Consider the following 26,726-nt stretch of genomic DNA (forward strand, 5'->3'; position numbering starts at 1 on the left):
TAATATTATTATTATAAATAATAATATTCATTTTACATTTATTATTCATAGAATCTAGCTGATTATCAAAGGGGGAAAAATCTCTTTCTTTCTCTCTTCTAAAATTCAGAACAGATATAGTTCTTGAATATTTTTCTATTTTCTTTGCAATTTTTTGAATTTTTTTGATAAATCCAAATTTTGCCAGATCCTATTCAGATTTAACCAAAAAAATTATAATTTCAGGTATGAAATAAAAATGAAGAACTCTATAATAAATAGTATTATTATAAATAATAATATTCATTGTAAAATTATTATTAATGTTATTAAACATATAATCTGTCTGATTTTCAAAGGAAAAAAAAGTCTATTTCTGTGTTTTCCCTTTTTTCTTTTTTTTTGACTCTTGGAAAAAAAAAATTAATTCCAGTTTTTAATCCTCTAGAAACAGTTTCGACATCAGAGTACGAAGGACAGTAAATGTAGATGATGAGCATTTACATTTTTGATTGCACAGATCGCGAGAAGTGAGGACGTCCACCGATTAGCGAGAAGACGTGTGTGTACAGGAAGACTTACTCTGACTTAATAAACTAGAACCAGAAAGATGAGGAGGAGGCGGGGTTTAATCTGGAACGAACCAATGAATTTGTACGTTTTGATGGGTGTAGCAGGGTCAGTAAGTCTTCCTGGAAATCTGGTCTTCTTTTCACAAAGCAGGTGGGACTCAACCACACACACACACACACACTGAATCCTGGCTCCCTTCATAGGGTCTTTATCTCCTGGTGATGACCTCAGGGAAGGCCAGCTCATATCACATCACAGTGCCCACCAAAATCCAAGGCTTTCAAATAGCACAAATTACACACACAAAAGAAAAAAAAAACAGCGAAGGATCTTGAAAGCAGTTTTTTTTTTCATAGTAAATAACAAAGCCTAAAAAAATTAATGATTTCGGCTTATAATCATAAGTGCAAATAAAATCCGCCTTCTTGTATCCATTCGACATTTCTGTCATTCATAGAAAACTCACTTTGACCTCCTGAAATATCAAACGCAAAAAAACAAAAAAAACCACCAGGGGGTATAAAAATGTGGCTGCTTCATGCCACTGAATATCCTCTCGCCGTGTCATTGCTAACCACCAGGACCGAGACGATCACATTGATTGAGCCGAGCAAAAGAAAACGGCCTTGCGATTCAGCGATTCCATTTACCGTCCAGACGGAGTTCCGCTGCTGGTGACTTTTTGCCACTGTGCTCTCACTGAAACCCCACAGAAAAAAAAAACTGACCAATCAGATGAACTAACAGCTGTCCTGACATCTGCACAACTGCTTCAAGGCGACCAGAATTTTCACCATTTCTTTCCACTGTGCTTCAAAAACCCAAAACCTTCGTTCCATCACTCTTCATTTTAAAAACATTCTGGTTTTTTTCATCTCAAGCAGTTGCATTGCAGTCTGTGCTCAAAGCCAGAACAGTGACAAAGTTGTGCTAATAAACGAGCCGTTCATGACTCTAAATTAAGAATTCTCCATTTTTTCGGAAGTGTAAATAAAAAAAAAGGAATGGCACCACGGTGGCAACAAAGGACCGGATGAGAACAAGTCCAGAAAAAAATAATAATAATTCCCTTTTTTCTAAACTGTCCATTTTTCACAAATGTGTATCATCTCTGACAATTAAGCGTAAGCCTTTACTGTTTAAATAGTTTTTTTTTTCTTTTTTTGCTTTTAGTTTTGCTTGTACTTCAGCTGGATGTTCCTTCAGTCACTGCGATGAAGAAAAACAAAAAGCCTCCTAAAACATCCAGGAGTATTTACACCGATTGGCCTGATTTCCCTCCGCAGCCTTCACCGTCGAAACCCGCACAACTCAAAAGTAGTACAATTTGAAGCGGGGAGGATACGGATGTCCCAACAAGAACAGCAAAAAAAAATTGCAGAAATGTACGTGATCAACTTTAGGGCCTGTAGTCTATGTGATAAAGAGGCAGAAGCACAAGCAAGAACATTTAAGCCCAATTTTTTGCTCACACATACACACACACACACACACACACACAGACACACACTCATATACACACAGACGTTCAGCCCAGGATGTCCAGATAAACAGGTGAAGCCTTGGCCAGGCTCTGGAGCAGATTGTGAATCTCTTTAATGTTGAGTCTCATGTACGGTTCACGCTGCCAGCAGCCCATCATCAGGTCATACACCTCTTTTGGGCAGGTGCGAGGCCTTTGCAGAACCCTGCCCTGTGTGATACACTCGATCACCTGCAGGGGGAGCCAACAATAAATAAACACAGCAGCTTAGTCTACAAACGAGAGATTCAACTTTTTGTACTAAATTCAACAAAACTTCACCAGGGGTCTTCATCACACACACACACACACACACACAAACACACACACACACACACACACACACACACACACACACACACACACACACACACACTTGGAACGGCCATCTCAACATTTGATTCTAAATATATGTTTTACTCATTTCATATCTGCATTTGATTATTGGCTTTTAAATAAAAATTACCCTCAGTTTTCAATAGATAATATATAATAGTTTGATTGCTGTAAAAATCCATACCAGAAGTTTCTTTCTGTCTTTCAGTCCGCTCTCATTACGTGACATTACACGTGAGACTGCGCGCTGCACAGAGAGCGTTATATTATATTTATTTATAATGTATTAATCATATAATTCTATTTATTAATGAATATATTTATATGTATTTCCTTTAGCACATTTTCATGATTCAGTACTGTTTTTGTTTTGTTTTGTTTTATTTTAATAAAGTTCAGCACTTTTTACATGGAGTGTTTGTTTGTTGTTTATCCAGTATCTATTTTAAATACGGTTGATTAACCAGTTAGTGGGATCACTCCTACCATGTCAGGTACCTGAAAAAGTCATCTGTCCAACTTAACAGGCATCTGCCCAAACTTCCAAATGATTACCTGCATATTTGAAGCTATACGAAAGCTGTTGTGGGCTTCATAGCATGATTAAATTATGGGAGTTCCTCGAACTGACCTCGTTGTTGGACAGCTGGTACCAGGGCTGCTTGCCATAGGTGAAGATCTCCCACAGGACCACACCCAAACTCCACACGTCGCTCTCTGTGGTGAACCTCCGGTACATGATGCTCTCAGGAGGCATCCAGCGGATGGGCAGCATGGTGTGACCACCCACCTGAGGGCACACACCGGATCGGATTATTAAATTGGGGCTTTATGTTCTGCAGCTTTATAAAAACTGGACACTTCTTTTTATAATACAGAATAATACAGTATAATACAGAAGAGGGAGGTGGTAATTCAAGAGGTGACACTCTGACACACACACACACACACACACACACACACACACACACACACACAGAGTTCCTGGCAGTGTTAGCATGGTGCAGATTTGGGAGAGCCCTTCAGTGTCAGATGGTCTGAGCTTTTTTTGGAACAACGAACCGCAGGAGGCGATTGTTTTATCTTTTAACACGTTTATATTTCAGTGGATTTAATCAGCGCATAATTCAACTATCCACCGATAACTTTTCTAGCCGAAAAAAAAGAAAATTGTTCTGTAATGACGACTCGGTGTCTACAGCCGAGTGCAAAACATTCGAAAAACATTTTTAGGGTAAAGTGCAAAGTTTTATGGGAGGTTTTATTTGTTATGTAACAGCAAAAAAAATGTTTTTAATGTTTTTCTTGCATTTTGTAAAGAAATCACATCTTTGTATTTAATCGGTTTATTGTCTATTCACGGAGCTTCAATGAAACAGTTACTCTAACACTGGAATTCCACATGTGATTCTATGTGTCTGTTGATGAAGATAACATAAAAAATTGAAGTTTTGGACGCTGGGACAGATGAGAAGGTGATCAAGTTGGACAGATTGAAGATCTAAGACAGCGTTTTATCAAGGATGAAGCAAGGCATAATTTCCACTGCACCACTATCAGCACTATCAGCACTATCAGGATTGTTGGTAATGTTGGAGGTAATTTCCCATGTTCACAATTTACTGTGGGAAACCTGACTTTTCCAGCCATATGTGGTTCTTTCCCGGAAAGTTAAAGACACACACTTTGGACTAGGATGCCCAAACCTGTTCCAGCATGACAATGCCCCAGTGCAAAAATCCAACTCCATGAAGTCCTGCTTTACATGAGTTGGAATGAAAGATCTCCTGCTATAGAGCTCCAGCCCTATTGAACACCTGAATGAATGATGGCACCCCAGGCCTCCTCACCTCACCTACATCCATACCTGACTTTACTAACAGTCTTATGAATACACAAAATCTTGTTGAACACCATCCCAGAAGAGTGGAGGTTATTATGAGTAAATAAGGACTAGATGTGGAATTGGATGTTCCAAAAACACACATGCATATTGTGTTCAGGTGTCTACAACAAAAAGATTGTACATCAATTGCTTTCAGTAGATTGTTTTTCTTAATGTGGATGGGAGCACTTATATACTCCAGAGACACTGTTATTAATTACATTTGGATCTGCAATATTCCAGTCTCCTTACCCTGTAGTAATCTGTGCTGTAGACGTCTCTGGACATGCCAAAGTCTCCGATCTTCACGAGCAGATTCTCCCCGACCAGGCAGTTGCGTGTTGCCAGGTCTCTATGAACAAAATGCTGCGAGGCGAGATACACCATGCCGGCTGCGATCTGCTGAGCAATGTGCAACATCTGAGACTGCGTCAGTTCCATCATCAAACTCTGCTGCCCGTCTGCCACTAAAATCGCATCTGGACCGTGAGCCCTGAGCAGCCGATAGAGAGAATGAGATGGTAAGAAAAGCATTCGTCATGTACAACTAAACATATTCATACATCCTTGTGTTTAAACACAAAAATCAATTAACAACAAAAAAATCTTTTCTTTTCAACACCAATTTAAAAAGTATGCATCGTATATTTGTGATTAACTTATATATAGTTATTAGTAGATGTTCTATACCTTTATTACTTTTTCAACAATCCTCCCTCCATCTATTAAAATTGTTGAAGTTGTGTAGAGACAACAATATGACCTCTTTACAAAGACAACAATGCTGCTGACCAGAACGGAATACTTTCATAGAACATATCTGGCTTTAGCTACCAGCTCCAAACACATGCCTGAGGAACTTGTTGAGATCTCCATGCTTCATGTACTCGAACACCATGATAAGGGGATCGCTTTCCACACACACGCCGTAAAACGTGACAATGTGCTCATGCTGCAGGTTGGTCAGAAGCTCCGCCTCTCGGTGGAAGTCAGCCCGCCCGCTCTCACTCGCCTCTTTCAGGGTCTGTGAGATTTTTTTTGTGGGGGGAACAAAAAAACAATTCAGAATACTCTTAAAATCTCGTTTCCTTATTTCTTAATTTTTTTTACTATTAAAAAGATTATTTTGTAAGGGCTCTTAAAGGCTTGTTCTTAAAAGAAACCCGTTTTCAGATGCTAAAACAATTTCTTAAAACGTTGACTTTGCACAAAGGGTTCCTCAAGGAATTCTATTTAAAACTCTTTGTGAAAAGAAAACCCCTTCGCTATAGAGTTCTACAAAGACTTTTGCACGTTCCTTTTTGTTTCTATGTGACAGTCATTTAACGGTAAAATCCTCCCTTCGCATGATTAACAGCTTTACACACTCTTTGCAGCTGGACAGTTTGTTTTTCCAAACGCTCAGCTGAAACACTTTGCCGTGCTTCTTGTAAAACTCGTGTTCTTCACTAGTTCACGATCTTGCGATCCACTTCATCTCAGAGCAGATCAATAGGATTTAGGCACGGTGAGTGGGCAGGCCATTCCATTAAAGACAACAATCCAGATGATTCGATAAATAGCTCGGACGTACACTTCGGCTCATTGTCTTGTTATATGTTGAAGTTGGTTCAATGAGCCGCAGTCCAGGCAGAATTGCATGGTGTTGAATTATGGAATGGTTGCCATGTTGGTTCAGGATTCCTTTCACCAGGAATAAGTCTTTAAAACATTACACTTCCATCTCCATGTTGGACCTATTCTCCGTCTTACAGATGTTCTTCTTTTAGAGACAAAAATTGTCAAATTTGGATTTCGAACTGTCTTCCACTGTCCAATTCTTTTGTGTTTATTCCTTTTATGGAGTCTGTTACATATACACAGCAGGAACATAAAGCAGATGGGTGTTTTTAAGTATTTATGCTACAACAAAGTTCATCATTTCATTTCATCTCATTTCATCTTCTCCCGCTTATCTGTAATTCGGGTCGCGGGGGCAGCAGTCTAAGCCGATTCCCCAGACACTTCTCTGTGTCCAGGGATTGGGCTGTCAAGACCCCCGCCTTCGACTGCTGCCCAATCCTCTCAGCACCGGTCCCTTACGGTCCCTCCTGCAGGTGGTGAGCCCACGGGAAGGCGGCCCCACGTCGCTCCGACGTCACGGTCCTTGATTTATTTTTCTCGTAAGGGTCCCCTGGAGCATAGAGGGTTAAGGGCCTTGCTCAAGGGCCCAAGAGTGGCAGCTTGGCGATACCGGGGCTTGACGGGGTACCCCGACCTTCCGATCGGTAACCCAGCGCCTTAACCGCTGGAGCCACCACTCCCCCAAAGTTCATCATAATAAAATCTAAAAAAATTGCAGCTATTTAAAAGGATTCTACTTGGGGGGCAAATATGTGGCAAGACTTTACAAAGAACCATAAAATCCATATAGAATCTATAATGTTTTCCCCTATGGAGCAACCAAACCATCTTTAAGAGTTCTGGATTTTCACTGTAACGTGTTCACTTTGCAAGAACGATCCCTTAAGTTTTTTAACATGTGCCAAATCAAACGTGCGGAGGATCCGCTGTGGCGACCCCTAACGGGAGAAGCCGAAAAGAAACTTTTATCAAGGATTACTGCCTGCTTAAGCAGTAATAAAACTGTATATTGTTCTTCTACAAAGAACCATTCAGTCTAGATGTTATTTTTGTATGAAAGAAAACAGTACATTGTCACTTTTTAAAGGTATTTTTAAAAGGTTCCGTGTGACAATTAAGTCACTGCATCCTAACTAAAAACCTACCTAGAACCTTTTTTAAAAGACTCCTTTCTCTCAAAAGGATTACCCAAGAAACTCTTTATAGTGCCAGATGGATCATTTAAAGTATTAATTGCTAACTAGCATTTCTGAAACTCGAAGGTTCTCAGGATCTCATACCTTGACAGCTACCAAAATCTTCTCCTGGTCCGGGGACAAGTTATAGCACTCAGCTAGGAACACTTTCCCGAAAGCTCCCTCTCCTAGTTCTCTCTTCAGGACTATGTTGTGCCGTTTGATGTGTTGCACAACTGGAACAAAGAATGCATCACATTAGCTCACTGTCAATAGCGAGTGCAAATAACAGGACAGACCTTGAGCAGAACCATGCAAATGAATCATGGAAAAGAAATCACAGAGCTAATTTCTGTAAAAATCTACATGTAGTGATTCACTTCAATGTTGTTGCCATGGCAGTAGAGAAGGTGAGTTTAGTATGACGACAAGCGGCGGCAAGCCCACGTCTGGAATCAGTTTCAGATGGTTGGGATGGAGTGAAGTGAGGTAGTGTATCTGTGTGTGTGTGTGTGTGTGTGTGTGTGTGTGTGTGTGTGTGTGTGTGTGTGTGTGTGTGTGTGTGTGTGTGTATATATGCTGGGCTAAGTTGTTTAAGGTGGTCTAGCAAGCCATGGCAACTCACAAGTGTCTGATTTCAGCACACTGCCAGGATTGCGGAAGTACTGTGGGTTCTCGATGACTGGGATCTTGGTCATGCCGATGATGACAGCGTCTGGGCCCATCTCGGAGGAGGATGGTGTGTTGTTGCCATTGGAGACATGGTGGAGTGGGCTGGCCGAGTCGTCATCATTGCTGATTACTGAGGAGGACCCTGCAGTGGAGGAGGGAGAGCAATGTGCCACAAATACACGATTATAAAAATATCAGTCTCAAATGGTGGATTTGATAATAGTAATATTTATATATATATAACATTAGCAACAGAAGACATGCAAAAAAAACAAAGGTTTATTTTTCGTTGCAAACTTTGTCTAGGTTATCTCCTTGTAAAACTGTATCAAAATCCTGCTGGTTAATTAGCCTTTTATTTGTCACGTATACATTACAGCATAGTGAAATTCTTTTCCATCACAATGCCTGAGACAGTACAGCCCCCCCTTGGCTTTGCTTAAGGTCCCAAGTGTGGCAGCTTGGTGATACTGAGGCTCGAACCCCCAACCTTCAAAATTAGCAACCTAGAGCCTTAACCATACAGGCTCTTTTACAGGATGCAAATGCGATCATCAAAGAATCATAGTTACTATCATTTACAAATTTTAGTAGCCAAGGCAACATTAAATGAGAAAGCTCCGAAAAAAAAAAAATTATTAATTAAAGTGAAACAGAAAATACGGCTCACGAGTGCACAATCAACAAGACACAGAATAGGTGCACACATATAGGTAACAAGTCATGGAGGACCAAAAATAAGAAAACAACAGGGCATAGCACAGTGTGTTGGTAGAAAGAATACAAAACAAGTTTTTAAAATTATAAATAGTATAGGATAGAATATATGGAGAAATAGTACATGGAAAATGTCCAAATATTACCATATAAAGGGTTGTGCAAGCAACTATACACTACTGCATTGTCTTCTGGCCACAACCCTAAACCCAATCCAGGAATCCTAAAAGGAAATCCTAAAAAAACCTGTAGCATATGTGACACATGCTTACCTTTCAGCCCAAACTTTGAGCTTCGACCATACTTTAGAAAGATGAGCATCAAGATGCACCCAGTGAGCGCAACCCCAGCGATCCCTACCACAGCATAAACCTAGGACAAAAATACGCCAGAAATTCGAATAAGGGCTCGATTTTGAGGAAACCATTAAACTGTAGTGTACTGTAATCAAATGATTAGTTTACAATTACTAGATGAAGCTCCTAATCAAATTGAAAGCATTTTATATTTTTTTCGCATTTACTACAAATGAACACTTACGGCCACTTTGCCTTCTTGACTTCCTGGGATTTCTAAACGAAGCACCAATAAACAATGTATGTTTTCTAAAAGTCTTCATGATTTAGCGAGTATTTAGAAGAAAATCAATGAGCAAAATTAAAATGAACATACCTGGAATGTCAGTTGTGTCTAAGCAGAGAATTCATACACCACAGCCAACAGAATATGACAGAAATTGATTAAAATCATGAGCGTCCATTCAAGTGCATCATAAATTCAGTATTTTAACATGGTACAATGGCAAGAAACTCAGAGCAAAACGTGCTTTGCATGCAATGACATATATATATATATATATATATATATATATATATATAGTTTTTTTTAATACATATATTTTAAATATATGTTTTACTCATATATTAGTATTTGGTAATAAAGGTTGGCTTTCAAACTAAAATTAACCTCGGTTATTAATAAAGATAGAGGCACCGATAATATAGTGATTCCTTGTACTATCAGCAATCGGCAAAAATCGATACAGATAGTTTTTCCGTTTGCTGTAATTACAAGAGCGGCCTCTAGGGGCGAATCATTCATGCCACGTGATTTGTTTTTAAACGTGCTTCATTGATGGGCCATATTATATTTATTACATATAATTGATAAATTATTCATATTTACTTCCTTTAGCACATTTTCATGATTCTGTACCTTTAGTATTATTTTACATGGAGTGTTAAAACTCCATTTTTAAAACTATCGGTTGATTAATCGGGTATTGGCAAGAACGATCCAACCTAGTTATCGGTATCTATAAAATCGATCGACCTCTAGTTATTAACATAGCCTAATTATTTGTTCGATTCACCCACCAACTATATGCATATGTATAAGTATTTAAATGTTATGATTTCAATAGCAATGAATATGAATAAATGTCATAATGAGAGTAATAATTCTCTTTTAATTAGCATTAGGAAGCATAATAAATAAATGTAAAATCTTAATAAAATCTTTACAAAAATATTGGTTGTCACTTCGGGAACATGTAATTTTCTATACCAGACTGACCCAGCCCCCCTTTGAAGATAGAAAAAATTTGATCGCCCTCACAGTGAAAAAGTTTGGGGACCCCTGACTTTGTTTAAATGCTATATAAGGCCTCCTGATGGAGACCCACATTCTAATTGCAATTGTAGCATCTTAGATTTGGCAATAAATGATGACTGTATTGCTTTGGAGACCTGATAAAACTGGCATACTTTGTGTAGATTTTTACATGGGTGTGGTAAAGTCATTTTAGAGGTAGCTACTGGAAAAATCGATGAAAACCTACAGTACTGCTCAGGTGGAAAACTCAGGAATAGGATAGAAAACCCTGTGGTCGAAGTCAAATTTGCACCCATCAAACACAAAACAGTTGAACCAACATCGAGAAATGAAACTTACGCATAGCCACAGATTACAAAGAAATGAGTCATGCACTTTCTGATAGAGTGACTTACCATAGTAGAACTCTGTAAAGCAAATGCAAGCACATGGTTACAATGAGGTATATAAATATATAAATATATAAAAGAGGCAAGTACCAATTTCCATACTGCTAATATAAGTGAAGGAGGATTCTGGTTTCACTTTTGTTTCTAGGGGAGTGTGTGTAAAAATCAGGAATAGGGAAGACTTTTGTTATATATTTCACTTCCTTTATCAGTCTAGCAACTATGTTACAAACCACCTTTGTGACACAATTCCTCTTATCTCATGTTTTTCATGTTGGTGTCCTTTAATGCACCTCAGTATTAAAAATAATAGTTTGATCCATTGTCTATTCTGGGTCCGGAGATGAGACCAATGCAAAAGTACATGTAGTATTCAAGGGGATTTAGGGTCCTGTTTTGATGTTACTAAGCATGTTAGCATCTTTTAGGGAGATTGAGGATGATACAGACTTCAGAGTTCGAAGAGAACTTCAGTTAAATTGATTTGTATGGCACTTTTAACAATGGATATTGTCTCAAAGCAGCTTTACAGAGATAAAGAGGTTATAAAAATCTGTATAAGTTTGTTTCTTATAATTGTAAGTGTATCTCTGATTAGCAAACCAGTTGCATCTGTGGCAAGGAAAAACTCCCTGAGATGTCATAAGGAAGAAATCTTGAGAGGAACCAGACTCATCTGGGTGGCACCGAATGTCCATTCAGATCTGCAATTTTTCTGAAAGTGGCTAAATGAACTGTGGACACATTTACTATCATGTTTGCCAGACAGCATGGATTATGACACTGTTAAGGCTTTGTCCAAAGCTTATAAGTGTTAGAAGTTTCGGAACCTTATGAAAGATTTAAGCACAAACTTATGAGGAGTTCACCAGGAAGAAGACTCTACTTGGTCACACCAAAACAAGTTTTCTTCGCTCTGAAGCATAGCTAGCAATGACCAGAATAGACTAGAAAATCCCCTTTATAGGAGACCAAAATTGGTTTGAAAGAGGCAGATGTAGAGGACAGGGGGGGTATGGAGACGGATGATCTACTGTGACTGTTTTATATATATATATATATATATATATATATATATATATATATATATATATATATATATATATATATATATATATATATATATATATATATAGTCCGGAGTTGTGGCTGGCAATTTTAAGGCAGAAGTTTGGACTGTTTTAGATATAAATGGTTCAGATTTTATTCTAGGAATTGTTTTAGTGGAAAGGTTGTTCCAGTGGTTTAAGTGTCTTGAATTTGTGCTGACTGCCAATCTGATGATCTTGCAAATAATCTTCCAGAACGTTTTTCTGCTTCTCTTGTAATTTGATCCATGCAAAATGTACTGGTGGTGTCCTGAAATATTCTGACCTATACCTAGCCTAATGATGAAGCACAATGGTCAGTGTGCCCCTAGTATAAACGATACTAGAGGAGATTGATGATGCAATCCTTATATAAAAAGCGATGCCTTTTAGTTAAACCCCTCTGCTACCCTTTAGAGACTTGTTAATGCTGTTCTTGCTGGTGTACATAATTGTATGTTATATTGAGATGATTTGGAGGTGCAGTTTTGTAATTGGGGCAGCCATGTTGGGTCTATTAGAGCTGTATGTCAAATCAGACCAATTTTATGTTGAACGTAACAAAGTGAGAATTTGCAACTGTACTTTTCTCTATCCATAACCTATTGTCAGTTGCATTAATTTTTATAAATAATTGTTATAACCACTTGCTACTAAACCTGTCACCCATGTGCTTTAGTCTTGGTTTTAACACTGAGATTGGCACAATATCTAAAGTTGCACCCACCTGTCCCAGAGTGGTCCACGTCAGGGGTAAACATGAAGTGAGCGGTGACGTTCCTCTGGTCTTTGCCGTACTCGTTGCTGGCCAACAGTGTGTAGACGCCATTGTGGATGTGTGTTGGGATTTCAAGCTGCAGACAGCCGTGGTACTCACTCTCGGTTGAGTCATGGATCTGAGTCTTCATGTAGTACTTCTCCTCCAGGAGTTTGCCCTTGTGGTACCAGCGCAACTCAGGTTTGGGGTTTCCAGTAACACTGAATGGGATGCACCAATCCTGGCTGCGCGAGGGCGTCTCCAGTTCCAGGATAATCGGCGGAACTGAGCCAGTTAATGGGTATGAAAGGAAAGATGAGGAAGAGAAGGAAAGGGAAAGAAAATGAGAGGAGAGGAAGTGTGACCACAGGTCATGGCAGGAGACAAACCAGAGGGGTGAAGTCGGAGTGTGGTGAGATTTAGAAGCAGTTTGGTTTGGAAAAGTGTGACCAAAGGGAAAAGTACAAAAGGGAATACTAGGAGGAGAAATTGAACAGAAAAATAAAAAATGAAAAAAGCTTGCTGGAGCATAAGGGGGCAGTAAGGCCAAAAATAAACCAACAAACAAGCAGTAAAAAAACTTGCGCTTTGAATATCTTGGGATAGTACTAAGTAAAAATACTGGAAACAATGCCGTGGTCCATTACTTACATTTGCCTTTAGTTAATGCTAGAAAGAAGCCCATCAGCAGAGTCTCACAGGACTCATTTTCAACACAACTAATTATAGGCCTGGTGGTTTCGAAAAGTAACTGCATGCAAGGCCTCTAGTGTGCAACAAAATTGCTCGTTTTAACACACACGTTTAAAGACATTCCCTGCGCAATAAATGGCAGCAAAGTAATTCATCGCATATTCAAACACACTCACACATATGCACACTCACACACACACAGAGGACTGAGTGCTTACAGAGGATATTGAGGTTGACAGATTCCTCAGATTGACCCACAATATTCTCAGCGCTGCAAATGATGGACCGGCCATTGTCACTGTGGGAGAGGTTCCTCAGTATCAACATAGACTGCAGGTCAACTGTGTTCATCTGGTTGAGGGATAAATGTGAGAGGATTTTAGGGGAATATTTGTAATTGTTTGATATACATTGAAGCTGTTTATCCAGAGAAGCTCAGGATTCTGTACAGCAGTGATGGGCAGTAACAAAGTAAATGCAAATCATTACTGTACTTAAGTAGCTTTTTCACGTATCTGTACTTTACTGAAGTATTTCTATTTGGGAAAACTTTTACTTTAACTTCACTACATTTCAAAGTCAAATATCTGTCTTTTTGACATCAAATTAGCTTTTTTTCTTTTTAATTTATGAGCGAATAAAACCTAACCGGTCAACGGGCAGCAAGCCACCAATCAGGATAGATTTGTTTTAAACTTGTTTCGAGTGCCGATTGGTGTATCTACTTAGCACAAGCATACAGTTCAGTGTCAGTTCAACAGCAAGCAGAACATTTAGAGCGTATAAAATGATAGAAGAAACTCCTGACTCTAACTTGTCACAACACCCTTGGCCTTATTTTTGGAATTTTGTAAGAAGGCTTTGGGCTCATGATAATTTTAATAGATATAAATCAGTGTTTGACTCATTATTATCCTTCTATTAATAGATTGGTAAACTGAGAGTGAGTCTTTTTACTTAAACTGAGTTGTTCGAGCAAGCTCCTTGTGACAAAATTGATCAAAGAAACATCATAGCTATAATAAATCATAGAATTTTGGACACTTAAGTAAATTTGAAGGCAAATACTTTTGTTCTTTTTCTCAAGTAAAAGTTTAAAGGAAGCACTTTCACTGATGTAATATTTTATCTAGTGTTTCTTTACTTTAACTCAAGTACATGGTTTGTATACTTGGTCCACCACTGCTGTACAGTGTCTTGCTCACTGCAAGAATACTCAAAGTTCAATGCAAAACTTTCCAAGGGGTTCCAAGAACAAACACAAACTAATCTATTTTTTTTACTATCCAAAGAACTTTACATTTTTATTTTAAGATTACAACCCAAATTCAAATAAATTTGGGACACTGTGTAAACAGTAAGTAAAAAAACAGAATTTTCAAATATCATAAACCCATATTTTATTCACAATAGAACATAGAAAACATATCAAATGTTCAAACTGAAGAAATGTATCATTTTAGGGAAAAGAAATAAGTTAATTTTGAATTTGATGACTGCAGCAGGTCTCAAAATGTTGGGTCGGGGAAACAAACGTGTGGAAAAAGTAAGTGCTATTAAAATAAAACAATTGGAGAAATATTTCGCTAATGAGGTTAATTGGTCAGTAAGATGATTATGTATAAATTGTGTATCTTAGAGGGTTTCTCAGAAGTGAAGATGGGCTGCCATCTGTGTACAAATTGTGAAACAATTTCAGAGTAAAGTTTCTCAACATTAAATTGCAAAACTCTTAGTCTGTCTGCAGTCTAGACCTTTCACCATTCGAAAGAATTTGGAGCATCATCAAATGAAAAATACAACAAAGGACACCCATAACTGGTGAGCAGCTTGAATACGGTATCAGACACATATGGGACAACATTCCTCTCCCAAAACTTCAGCAATTTGTCACACATGTTTCAGTGGTAAACATGGCCCTGTCCCAACTTTTTAAAAACCTGTTACAGAATTTAAATTCAAAATTACCTTATTTTTTCCGTAAAATAGTTGATATTCTCAGTTAAACATTTGATTTGTTTTATTGTGTATAGATTATGGATTTATGAGATTTGCAAATTTGCAGATTCTGATTTTTTTTTTTTTACATTTGTACACAGTGTCCCCACTTTTTTATATTAAATAAACACCTTTAAACCCAGTAGTTAGGCATAAGTTCAAGTTGTAAGCGTTATGTAAAGGTTCTGACCTCCAACAAACAGCATTACTACATAGGACAGTAGTAGTATCCCACAGACTGCTGTTTCCAAACAGGCACAAGAGACACTTTGTTGTAAATATTATAGTGGTTAAATAAAAAATTAATGAAAAAAACTTCAGGCTTTCAGAAGTTAGAGCTGGGTTCCCACGGTCCGAAACATCTTGCACGGATTACTCTCCAAGACGTTCGGACCTGGGGAACCGGGCTCTAAGTCCTGAAAGCCCCTATGTTTTTCCATTAACACATCCATTACTGGATGCAATGGCAATTAAGTGTTTAAAGCTTAATGTACCCCTGGTGCTTTGTATAGAGTGGTTAGGACTCACGTGAGGGTCCTGTGGTTATACACGGGGCATTTCAGTACAATCCAATTTGATGTGGTTAAAAGCAAAGGACTTTGATTAGTCATTAAAAACTGTTCTTCCATGAAAAGTGTATACAAGTTGGTAAGAATAAAGAAAGCTAAGGAATAAAACTTTTGGGGTTTGGTATTATTGGAAAATAACCAACAATTTGGTGTTAAGCTCCTGTTACCACCATAAAGTGTATTGATAAAAACATTTTATCCAGTTATAGTTGTACAATATAATTATAAATTTGTTCCTGCTATCACTTTTGTTTTGGTAGATATAAGCAATCAACCTATAGACAATTATACAGTGGTGGCACTGAAGACTCCTTCCAAAATTTCACTGTTTTTCTTGGTTCTTGGTTTCAATCCAATTTGAGGCTTCATCAGCAAAAGACAGTTTATAGCTTGGAGATGTGTATTTACCTCATGGCTGGTTGCAAATGGTGTATATTCACTGGTGTTCAAATTCCAGTAAAGCACAGGGGCAGGAGAGCCGGAAGCATTACACACCACTATTGCATCACTTCCTGCCATCTGGTCAACGACAGGGGGGACAACCTCTACCTGTGGCGATTCTAGAAAATGAGAAACATGAAAGTATTTTTGAAAACCTGTAGGATTTTCACCAGCTAGGCCCAAAGTGAGTACAGTTCAAAAGGAGCATTTGGTACGATTTGTCAAAAAGGGTCAAGAATAGGTCTCTAAAGGTTAAGTAGGTAAAGACTGATACATTCTAAATACATTTATTTCACTTTTCGTGCCTGTCTACTGTCAGCACCAAATTACAACTTCGTGAACATGCATTGAGGAGTCTTAGCAGGCAGTTGTTTTTTTTTTCTTTGTAAAACCAAAAAGTATCTAATTGATTGGTTATGGAATGAAAAATAGAATTTAAAGCTATTTACCGATTACCCTTACATCAATTACTAAGCATCGCTTTTTTTTAAAATCCCAATCACTAGAGGTCGACAGATTTTACCGATAGCTAGTTTGGAAAGTACTTGTCGATAACTGATTAATCAACTGGGTTTTAAAAATGGATACTGGATATAATATTAAATAGTACTGAACTTTATTAAGAAAACATTACTGATTCATTATTCTGAATCTATTATATATTACATATTAATTATATTAATACATATTTATAAAAATAAAAGATATGCATTCAAACTAAGTCAAAAAGTTAAACTCTAAATAAATAAAAACAGTAACATCATGAATAAAAATAAAAAATACACTTAAAATAAACAGCAACAGTGAATCGTCTCTAGAGGCCGCTCTCATACTGGATAACACAACCCGGAAAAACTATCAGTATGGATTTTTGCTGATAGTTCTGGCAATCGGTGCAGAATAATTGGCAAACCGATAAATCAGTCGACCTCTGCCTATCACCACCACTGAATCAATCCATTTTGGGAAACCACAGCAAGTGTTTATTTTGGTTGGTTTTTTTTGGTATTTTTTCAAGTACAGCATAGTAATTATTATTATGTCTTTTTTTTGCTTACAGAACGGATACCTGGTTCCACTGAGAGCTTGCTTATTTAGACTGAAGGACATTTAAAAAAATAGCTGACAAGCGGCCCATCCAGGTCTTTCAGACCAGAAAGTAAGCTTCCTCAGTCAACTAATACAATTATATTAAGGATATAACATACATTTTTTAAATATGTAATTTCTACTTATTTGTACAAGGAAGAAACAAAAAATTTCATTTTTCCCCATTAATTGACCGACTATCTAAATGTAATAGGTTTTGCCTTGCAGTCATTTGTGTGACTGTGTGTGTAGTCACTGTTTTACCACATGAAGGGACAGTAATCTTGTAGAGGGTCCTCAGTCTCCTGTCCTGCAGACACTGGAGCTGATCTTGCTCACTCAAATCCATCTTAAACTTGATCCAAATGTTTTCACATGTACACTTAAGTGGATTTCCAACCAGCAGCCTGAATGGCACAAGATGCAGCTAATTTGTCCATTTATCATATATTAAAAACAGAACATTATGTGTAAATGTGTGTGTATATATATATATATATATATATATATATATATATATATATATATATATATATATATATATATATATATATATATATATATATATATATATATATATATAAATGGCATGTCTGTTGTACATAGATATTGTAAATGGTTGTAACAGGAAACTTACAGAGTCGACACGTTGGTTTTGCGAATGGCAGTCCATGATAGTGTTGACAGTCTGTTGTCTCTGAGATCCCTACAAGACAAAACAAAGGCTTACAGAAAAAAAGCATAGAGAATGGTACTGAACAGTGCTACTAGTGGCATCTTTTTCTTCTACAAAATAATAAATACTCCAATTGTTCTACTTTGAAAAAAATATCTACGGGGAGAAATATACTTACAAATACTGAAGTTTGGTATTGTAGTCAAAGGCTGCTTTAGATATATACTTCAGTTGAGTGTTGATTATTGTTCTGTATTAAACACATTAATATACATTTCAGTATCATGGTTATGTGGAGGCAAGAAATCTACAAAATTAAAAATCATTACCAACACTGTGCTCAAGTTAATGTTTTATTCATTTAGCAACTGATCGCATGCCTGTGTATCTATTCTTACCTCATCAACTTTACCTTACCTCAGAGTTCATACAAGGATACAGACAGATGATTGGAGTCCATGCAGTATGGTTACATTATCCAAGTGTTATTCATATCCATCTTTAGTGGACAGTTTACTTTACTTCAGTAATGTACTGAAGTATTTCCATTTGGGGAGACTTTTACTTTAACGTCACTGCATTTCAAAGTCAAATTTCTAACTTTTTACTCAACTAGATTTTGCGAAATCAGTCATTCCAGAGCACACACTGTGTTTTAAACATGTTTTGATCTACTTATCACCAACATACAGTTCAGCATAAGTACAACATTAAGCAGAACGTTTTGTGACTAATAAATGGTGGAAGAAACTCCTGACTCGAACTTTCCACAACACCCGTGGCCTCATTTGCATGATTTTTTTGAAGGAGGTTTTGGGCTCATGATCATTTTAATAGATAGTGTTCAACTAATTACTATCATTCTATTAATAGATTGGTCTGTTAAGAGTAAAAAAGTATTTTCACCTAATCTGAGTTGATTAAGCAAAGAGTCTTGTGACAAAAATGCTAATAGGAACATTATAGCCGTAATAATTCATAGTACTTTGGACACGTAAGTACATTTGAAGGCAAATAGTGTTGTACTTTTACTCAAGTGAACGTTTAAGGGGACACTTTTTTTCTTTTTTTAACAAATGTATCTCTACTTTAACTACTGAATGATCAAGGACACAGATGATCATTTTCAAACATAACTTTTACCTTCTAGCTCATCTTCTTTCCAAGACATATCCCCAATCTTACCTTCTCCACTAATTCTTGCTATTTCTCATAAAATTGCACTTTGCAACACTTTTATTACATCTTTGCCTTGTCTTTGTGGGCCACTTTAAACAGGGAAGTAACCCTCTGAACAGTCAGTACCCTCTTATTAAAATATACATCTCCTTGAGGCCTTGATCGTAAAAACAATCTGTTCTTTTACATATTTGACCTCCAATGTTCGCAAAACAGTAAGATGTGACTAATCTTAATTTACTCCATATTTCTCCCTCTTGGACATTCGCATTGCATTTAGAATGTATTTAGACCAATTCATTTTTGTCACATTTTGTTCAGCTTTATGATAAAACTATTTTTCCCCCAATCAGTCTACATTCCACACCAATGACAAAGCAAAAAAAAACAGATATATTGTGATAACATATATATTTAAAAGTAAAGAGAGAAAAAAAATGAAATGCATAAGAATTCATAGTCTTTGCTACGACACTTGAAATTCCTCACACAAAGTCTTTTCAGAATCATTTTTGAGATTTCTATACTTTGTTTCTAACTCAATTTCCTATCAGAGCAAAGACACAAGCAATGAGGAACTGCTTGCAGAGTTTAGAGAAAGGATTGTATTGAGGTGCAGATCTAAAGAAGGCTACAAAAAGAATTCCTGCTGCAGTGACCTCCATAATTCTTAAATGGAAGAAGTTTAACAACCAGGACTCTGCCAAAAGGTATCTGCTTAGCCGGACTGAGCAATCATGGACAATAGTCATGGTAAGAAAGTTGACTTAGAATCCAATGGTTATGAAAGTAATGTTTAGAAATATTGGGATTTTTCTGCAAATTCATGTCTTGCAACAAGAAGAGACTTTTGTCCAGATTGGTAGAATGTTGCACTGATGACTTGATAGCTTCTTCAAGATTCTCTCATCTCCACACATGATCTCTGGAGCTCAAACAGAATGACCCTCAGCTCCTTAGTCGCCTTTCTTACCAAGGCGCTTGTTTTGATTGCTCAGTTTGGCCCAGCGACCAGCTCTAGGAAAAGTCCTGATTGTTCCAAACTTCTTTCATTTAAGAATTATGGAGGCCACTGTGCTGTTGGGACTCTTCAATGCGGCAGAATAATTTTTTGTTGAATTTTCCAGATCTGTGCCTCGATGCAATCCTGTCTCTAAGCTCTGCAGGCAGTTCCTTTAAGCTCATGTCCAGTCCATTGAATTTGCCACAGGTGGGCTTTGGTCAAAGTGCAGAAACATCTCAAAGATGATCTGAAGACATGCCAAAGAATTATATCTCATAGCAAAAGATCTGAATCCTGGTCAATCTGATGTTGATTATTGGTATTTGCTTTATAACCCTGTTATGTATTAAGTGTAGATTTATATGAAATAAATTATTTAAAGCATCATTTGTCGAAGTTTCTTTTGTTGTTCCTCTTTAAGAGCTTCTAAAGGTGTTTTTGTGAAATCCTATCAGAACACTTATAGGAAGCTGTTACATTTACCAAAGAAATAAAAAACAACAACAAAAAACGATATATATATATATATATGTGATCAAAAATGAAATTTTGACTTGAAAATGAAATTCACAGAAATGTTTTGAATATCTTTCACAGAAAATACAATAAATTGTACATACTAAGAAAGAAATATGGTTCTAAAGTATAAAATTCATGATATTAATCATTATTAGGATTTATAAAAAAAAGTTAAACAAAGTTAAAAAAAAATATATTGAAATATACAAAATATTGCACAACACTGTTACTGGCTAACATGACAAACTTCCTTTCTTGCCTTATTAACTTCAAGAAAATAAATGAGACCTGTGAGGGAACTACTATAACTTCTATAATGTAAGTGATAACAGGAACTTGTTTCCTGGATGCTCCACAGCAATAAATGTATCCTTGCACGAATAAAAATCACACGTGGTGTACGAAGGCTAAAATACAGTGTGGCGCGCTAAGTTTTGCTCATCGTCTCACACATATTATAACCAAATACTCACAAGTTCCTGAGGTTTGTGTAAAACTTCATGTGGTTCTTCTTGAGTTCATAAAGTCCGTTTTGATTTGCGATATACCTGGAAACAAAAGAGGAATCCTGTGTTTATCATTTACAAGATTTTTATGAGCTGTATGGTTTTTAAATGGTTTGTACCCCATCAATTCCCAAGTTTCATTTCATGAATATGATTTACATGCTTACAAGAATATTTTGTCTATAAGTAAAACATACATCTATTTTTTTTTTTCAAAATATTAAGTATTACTGGTATGGGGATCAAGCACATATGAGTGTGATGGTCAGGTGTCCACAGTCTTTTGAACATATAGTGTTGCACTGGTTCTAGAGCCAATTTATGGAACACTGGACGTGAGGTGGGATCATGGACATCTCAGGGTATTATGCATTTATTGATGTTTATTTTAACCATTTAAATCTACACACTGGCATGTTTTAAGGAGAGCCTTCAAGGAACCCCCATATGGACATGAAGTAGAGCATTTAGAGACTCCACACAGACAGTCACGCAAGTTCAAGAACAAACCTTGGAGATGCGAAGCGGCATAACACCCCGTAATGTCAAGGTAGATACCTTTCCAGGTAACACTAAGACCACATGCATACGCATCACATGGACAACAGGTGCACTAATAACAGCACCAGCACCAGCACCAGCACCAGCACAGACAAGGTACATGTTTTATCAAGGTATACATTTTTTGGTGTTTATGCAGTTCAGACTCCACCATGGGAGAACACGTTTGGCTCAAGCGACTTAAGAGACCCGCACGCGCCTCAAGTAGCCTGGCCGCACCGTTGTCGTGGCAACCGAGTGACATATTTGTGTAGGCGCTGATGCCTATTGCTCTGCAGTCTCTGAACCGAAGCTCACACCATGATGAGAATTTTATTTTAGCTAAAGGAAAGGTTTAGTAAAGAGGTGTGTGTGTGTGTGTGTGTGTGTGTGTGTGTGTGTGTGTGTGTGTGTGTGTTTATTTTCTGCATTGCATAGGCTACAGTCGTGCATTTTGATGCATTCTGGGTTGTTGCATGCGTGATGGGTCCTGAGCATGATCAGCATCATTTCCAGCACCACCATCATTATCATCATTACCATCACCACAATTACCATTATCACCACCACCACATCACCACCACTACCACCACCATCATCATCATGACCATCACCACCATCTTCATCACCACCACCATCATCTCGTCGACTCTTTTCTCCACTTATCATTCTCAAGGACAGATTTATTTAAATAACCACGTCTCAAAAATCTCCACAGAAGCTACCGAGATCGAATCGGTGTGGATTTGTTCTAGTGCAAAACCTCATATACTTTTATTTACCATAACACCCACCCCTTGCAATATGCGCGTTCTCGATGTGCGCGCACACACTCCCGCGCAACACACACGCACGCTCTAGCTCGCGTGCGCGCGCGCGGTTTTTCTCTCTCAAACACACACACACACACACACACACACACACACACACACGGCCTTTTTATGTTGTTATACTGCATATATATATATATATATATATATATATATATATATATATATATATATATATATATATATATATATATATATATATATATATATATATATGTGTGTGTGTGTGTGTGTGTGTGTGTGTGTGTGTGTGTGTGTGTGTGTGTGTGTGTGTGTGTGTGTATAGGTGGTCCATTTTGCATATCAACCAGCCCAATCATTTGATGCCTCCAGGAAAATGAGTGCAAATGCATGAAGCATGAAGATGAACCATTAATGAGAAGGTTATCCCCGGCAAGATTTCAGACATCTGAATGCACATTTTACACCACCTTAAAACAATGTGTGTCTTCTCTCTTTCTTTTTTTTAAAGCACCAACACGACACGTCTCCCATCTCCATCTCCATCTCCCATCTTTTCTGCTGAAATAAATTACAGCCCAGGCTGCTACTTACATGTCGGTGATGTTTTCCATGTCGGTCTCCGGCACCAGGATAGGAAAATCCTCGATTCCTGGGTCCTGGGAGACGCACGCGATCCTCGAGGTATTACAAGAACAAGATGTAGGACAAGAAGATCCGAGCTTCAGGAGCCCCATCAAAATCCCATATAATCCCCAGCGAGCCATTCCGGTTAAAAAAAAAAAAAACAACCCCGCGACCAGTTCCAGTGTTAATGCCCCGGTGGTGCGTGTGTGTGTGTGCGCGTGTGTGTGTGCGCGTGTGCGTGTACGTGTATGTGTGGAGCGTGTGGAGAGAGGGAAGGGGGGGTTGAGGGGGGTAGTACGGGACCAAAATATCTTCTTCTTCTCGATCTTCTTTTCAAGCCAGACTTTTAATCATTCCCTCAAGCACGAAGCAAACTGGAGCGCAGAGACGCCGAGGTGAGACTGCTGTCATGGAGTGGCCTCTTATGCTGTCTGCGCACCATGGCCGGCTCACACCATCACACACACCATCACACACAAACACCATCATGTACCGATCCGCCGTGCCAAGCTGATATTGTGCTCGCTGTCAGAATCTCCGTGTAAGTGCGGCGTGAAAAAAGGGGGGAAAACACACACACGCACACATATCTCTCTCTCTCTCTCTCTCTCTCTCTCTCTCTCTCTCTCTCTCTCTCTCTCTCTCTCTCTCTCTCTCTCGCTCGCTCTTTCTCTCTCTCTCTCTCTCTCTCTCTCTCTCTCTCTCTCTCTATATATATATATATATATATATATATATATATATATATATATATATATATATATACACACACACACACACACACACACACACACACACACACACACACACACACACCAAGCCGGGAAAAAAAACCCGCGACTGCCACGATTTCAGTGTGGAACCGAACAGAGCGGAGCGCAACCGGATTGGTTCCGACCAATAGTAAGGCTATCCAAACGCGCAGGCTGACGGCACCACAATCCCGCCTCCTGCCGTTTTACCCCCCTCATCTCCATCCCACCTCTCTTCATAATAACACCCCCCCCCCCCCAACTCCCCCCCAACCACCCACCCCAGCAAGACTAGGAGGTAAAAACGTTTGACCCTCTGATTTGGCCAAAATGGACAGTAGATCATGCTCATGATACACACGGAGCGCGCACTGAGTTGCTCATTATGTGCGGACGAAGGAACAGAAGGAGGAGGAGGAGGAGGAGGAGGAGGAGGGTGATGATGATTCCAGGACGATGATGATGATGCTGCGCGTCCACTCAGGCGATGCCCCACTGTCCACCATACAGAGAAGTGGTATAACGTGTCACCGCAGGCACTAAGCCCGGGGGGGGGGGGAGGGAGAGGAGTGGGGTGTTATGGTGCCCGAGCCAGCGCTGTGCCACAGAACGCGCGCGCGTGTGTGTGTGTGTGTGTGTGTGTGCGTGGGAGGCAGAGTGACTATCGATTAGGACAAGACAAACGCATCACACCTACAATTTACATGAATATTTACATCTTCCTGTCTTATGCTTCTCTCTCTCTTTCTCTCTCTCTCTCTATATATATATATATATATATATATATATATATATATATAGATAGATAGATAGATAGATAGATAGATAGATAGATAGATAGATAGATAGATAGATAGATAGATAGATAGAGCCCATCATTAATTATGCACCCTGCTATTTTTTTTTTATCATGTTTGTTTATTATTTTTTTTATATTAAAACTGTTTCTACTCCTAAAGTTTATTTTTTGTCCATTTCGTGCTACGAGCGTGCCGTGCCGCGTGTCGCGCGCCTTCAACAAAAGCCCAATCCACTGACAGCCATTACCGGGGGATGACGTGCACTTTGACGCACAAGATGGGTTGCATCTAAGAAGGAATAACTACGGAGCAGAAATGCCACTGCTGGAAAAAAAAAAGCTCTGCGATGGGAAACTGCAAGAGGAAAAAATGAAAAGTAATAACAAAAACTTTAATTGTGGGCATCAGGGTTAAAAAAATACATATACATACATATATATATATATATACACAAGTTTATTGTCATTGAATAGTAAAGGTACCAGAAGTACAAATGTAAACATATAAACATATTTACAGTGAATAAATATAAAGTCTATAGCAGTGAATATAGCAGTGGATATATATATATATATATATATATATATATATATATATATATATATATATATATATATCAAGTCTACTGGGTGCTGACCTTCTGAAATATTTAGTTCATCATTTCTGGCTCCAACAACATCCATGCACCAAAGAAAATCACATAATTCTGATGTTTGGTGTGAATAATAAATGAAGCTCTGCACCACATGATTGGCCTATAATTTGATTAATTGCATGTGCAAGGTGCAAAAGGTGTATGAATGTATTTATGATAATACCATTTGGAATATATAAACAAACACATAAGAAACAAGTAACTGATAAATGAAATATCTACAAATAATTTTTATGCAAAATATTACATTCTTCCAACAACTGAAAAAAGCTAATTGTCACATATAATATTTGGAATAAAAGAAGGAAAGAGAGCTGTTATTAGTTGGCTGACTAATATTTTAATTCTAAAACTAAAATCATGTGTATGATGATCTAATTTGGCATTACTTCAAAGTTTACTCGTGTACATATGGGGAAAACACAAGTGCACTGCATTAAGAACAGTAATAATGTAATAATAATACATTAAGTAATTATAATAATAATAATAATAATAATAATAATAATAATAATAATAATAATAATAATAATAATAATAATGATAATAATAATAATAATTTCACTTAATTAAACTTCTGTTGTCTTTATAATAATGTATCTAAATCTTCCCTACCTTGGTGTAAAGTATTTAAATTGAAATCTTAACTCATTTAAATATATTATCAAATAGATCCTAAATAAGATAAAAAATAGTGTACAGCTTCTCCATATCTTCTCTATAGACTGATGTCAGTTTTGTATGCAAAAAACATTTCCTTTTCTAAGAAAAAACACTGAAACACTAACATAAATTAATGTGTTTTAACAGGTTTTTACCACAAGAGGGCAAAGAAGCGTGGTGTAGTTCAGCCTTGCTTTAGTCAGTCTGTAGAATAAAAATGTTAAGTTACTCAGCAGCAATGCTTTGAGAATGTTGATGGAGAAGTATAGAGAAGGTCAGAAGATGTTTCATTGTGTGTTTGTGGATTTAGAGAACAAAAAGTGGGAACAAAAGACTGGTTCAAGGTGGAGGTTAGACTGCATCAAGGATCGGCTCTGAACCCTTTCCTGTTTGCAGTGTTGATGGACAGGTTGAGGGACGAGGTCAGACAGGAGTCTTTGTGGACTATGATGTTTGCGGATGATATTGTGATTTGTGGTGAGAGTAGGGAGCAGGTTGAGCTTCAGTGTTTAAGGTTAGTGTTTCTGCTACAACCCTGACTTTTCTTAGGACAGCTTGTCCTGAAGTGTTTTATTCCTGTATGAATGCAGCAATAACAACATTAGCAAGCTACATGTTTGTGCTACACAAGCCAACAAGAAATACAAATCAGTTCTTCTTATCACTTATGTTTGAGTAGATATAAACCTCCAATCCCTGGCCATCCTTGTCAGAAGTCTTTATTTATAATTGAGAGGTGCTGATGGCTTTTGTTGTGTATCTGATGAACTGCAGATTGTAAGAAACCAGATGTCCTTTTTCTAGAGCCTAAGGGTAAACAACAACATTTATGAATTGACTGTATATGGGCACTTGGGTGGATCTGCTCAGTACAGCAGCTCAGTGTGGCTAATAA

General features: G+C 37.8%; 1 protein-coding gene across 1 annotated transcript; it reads right to left on the reverse strand.

Annotated features, from left to right (window-relative positions):
* Positions 1-402: 402 nt before the first annotated feature.
* On the reverse strand, positions 403-23,806 carry ntrk2b (neurotrophic tyrosine kinase, receptor, type 2b). Its single transcript, XM_083532169.1, has 19 exons — positions 23,730-23,806; positions 22,929-23,563; positions 20,971-21,045; positions 17,975-18,046; positions 17,758-17,826; positions 17,385-17,527; positions 15,999-16,150; positions 13,242-13,374; positions 12,301-12,615; positions 10,492-10,503; positions 9,155-9,172; positions 9,023-9,054; positions 8,755-8,854; positions 7,719-7,907; positions 7,199-7,329; positions 5,147-5,319; positions 4,548-4,788; positions 3,042-3,200; positions 403-2,266 (listed from the first exon to the last, which is right to left on the reverse strand). The coding sequence occupies exons 2-19, from the start codon at positions 23,099-23,101 to the stop codon at positions 2,081-2,083; spliced, it is 2,373 nt and encodes a 790-aa protein (XP_083388295.1). The 5' UTR covers positions 23,102-23,563; positions 23,730-23,806; the 3' UTR covers positions 403-2,080.
* Positions 23,807-26,726: the final 2,920 nt, after the last annotated feature.

This window comes from Silurus aristotelis (genome assembly GCF_946808225.1).
Source record: "Silurus aristotelis genome assembly, chromosome: 26".
In the NCBI taxonomy this organism is placed as follows: domain Eukaryota; kingdom Metazoa; phylum Chordata; class Actinopteri; order Siluriformes; family Siluridae; genus Silurus; species Silurus aristotelis.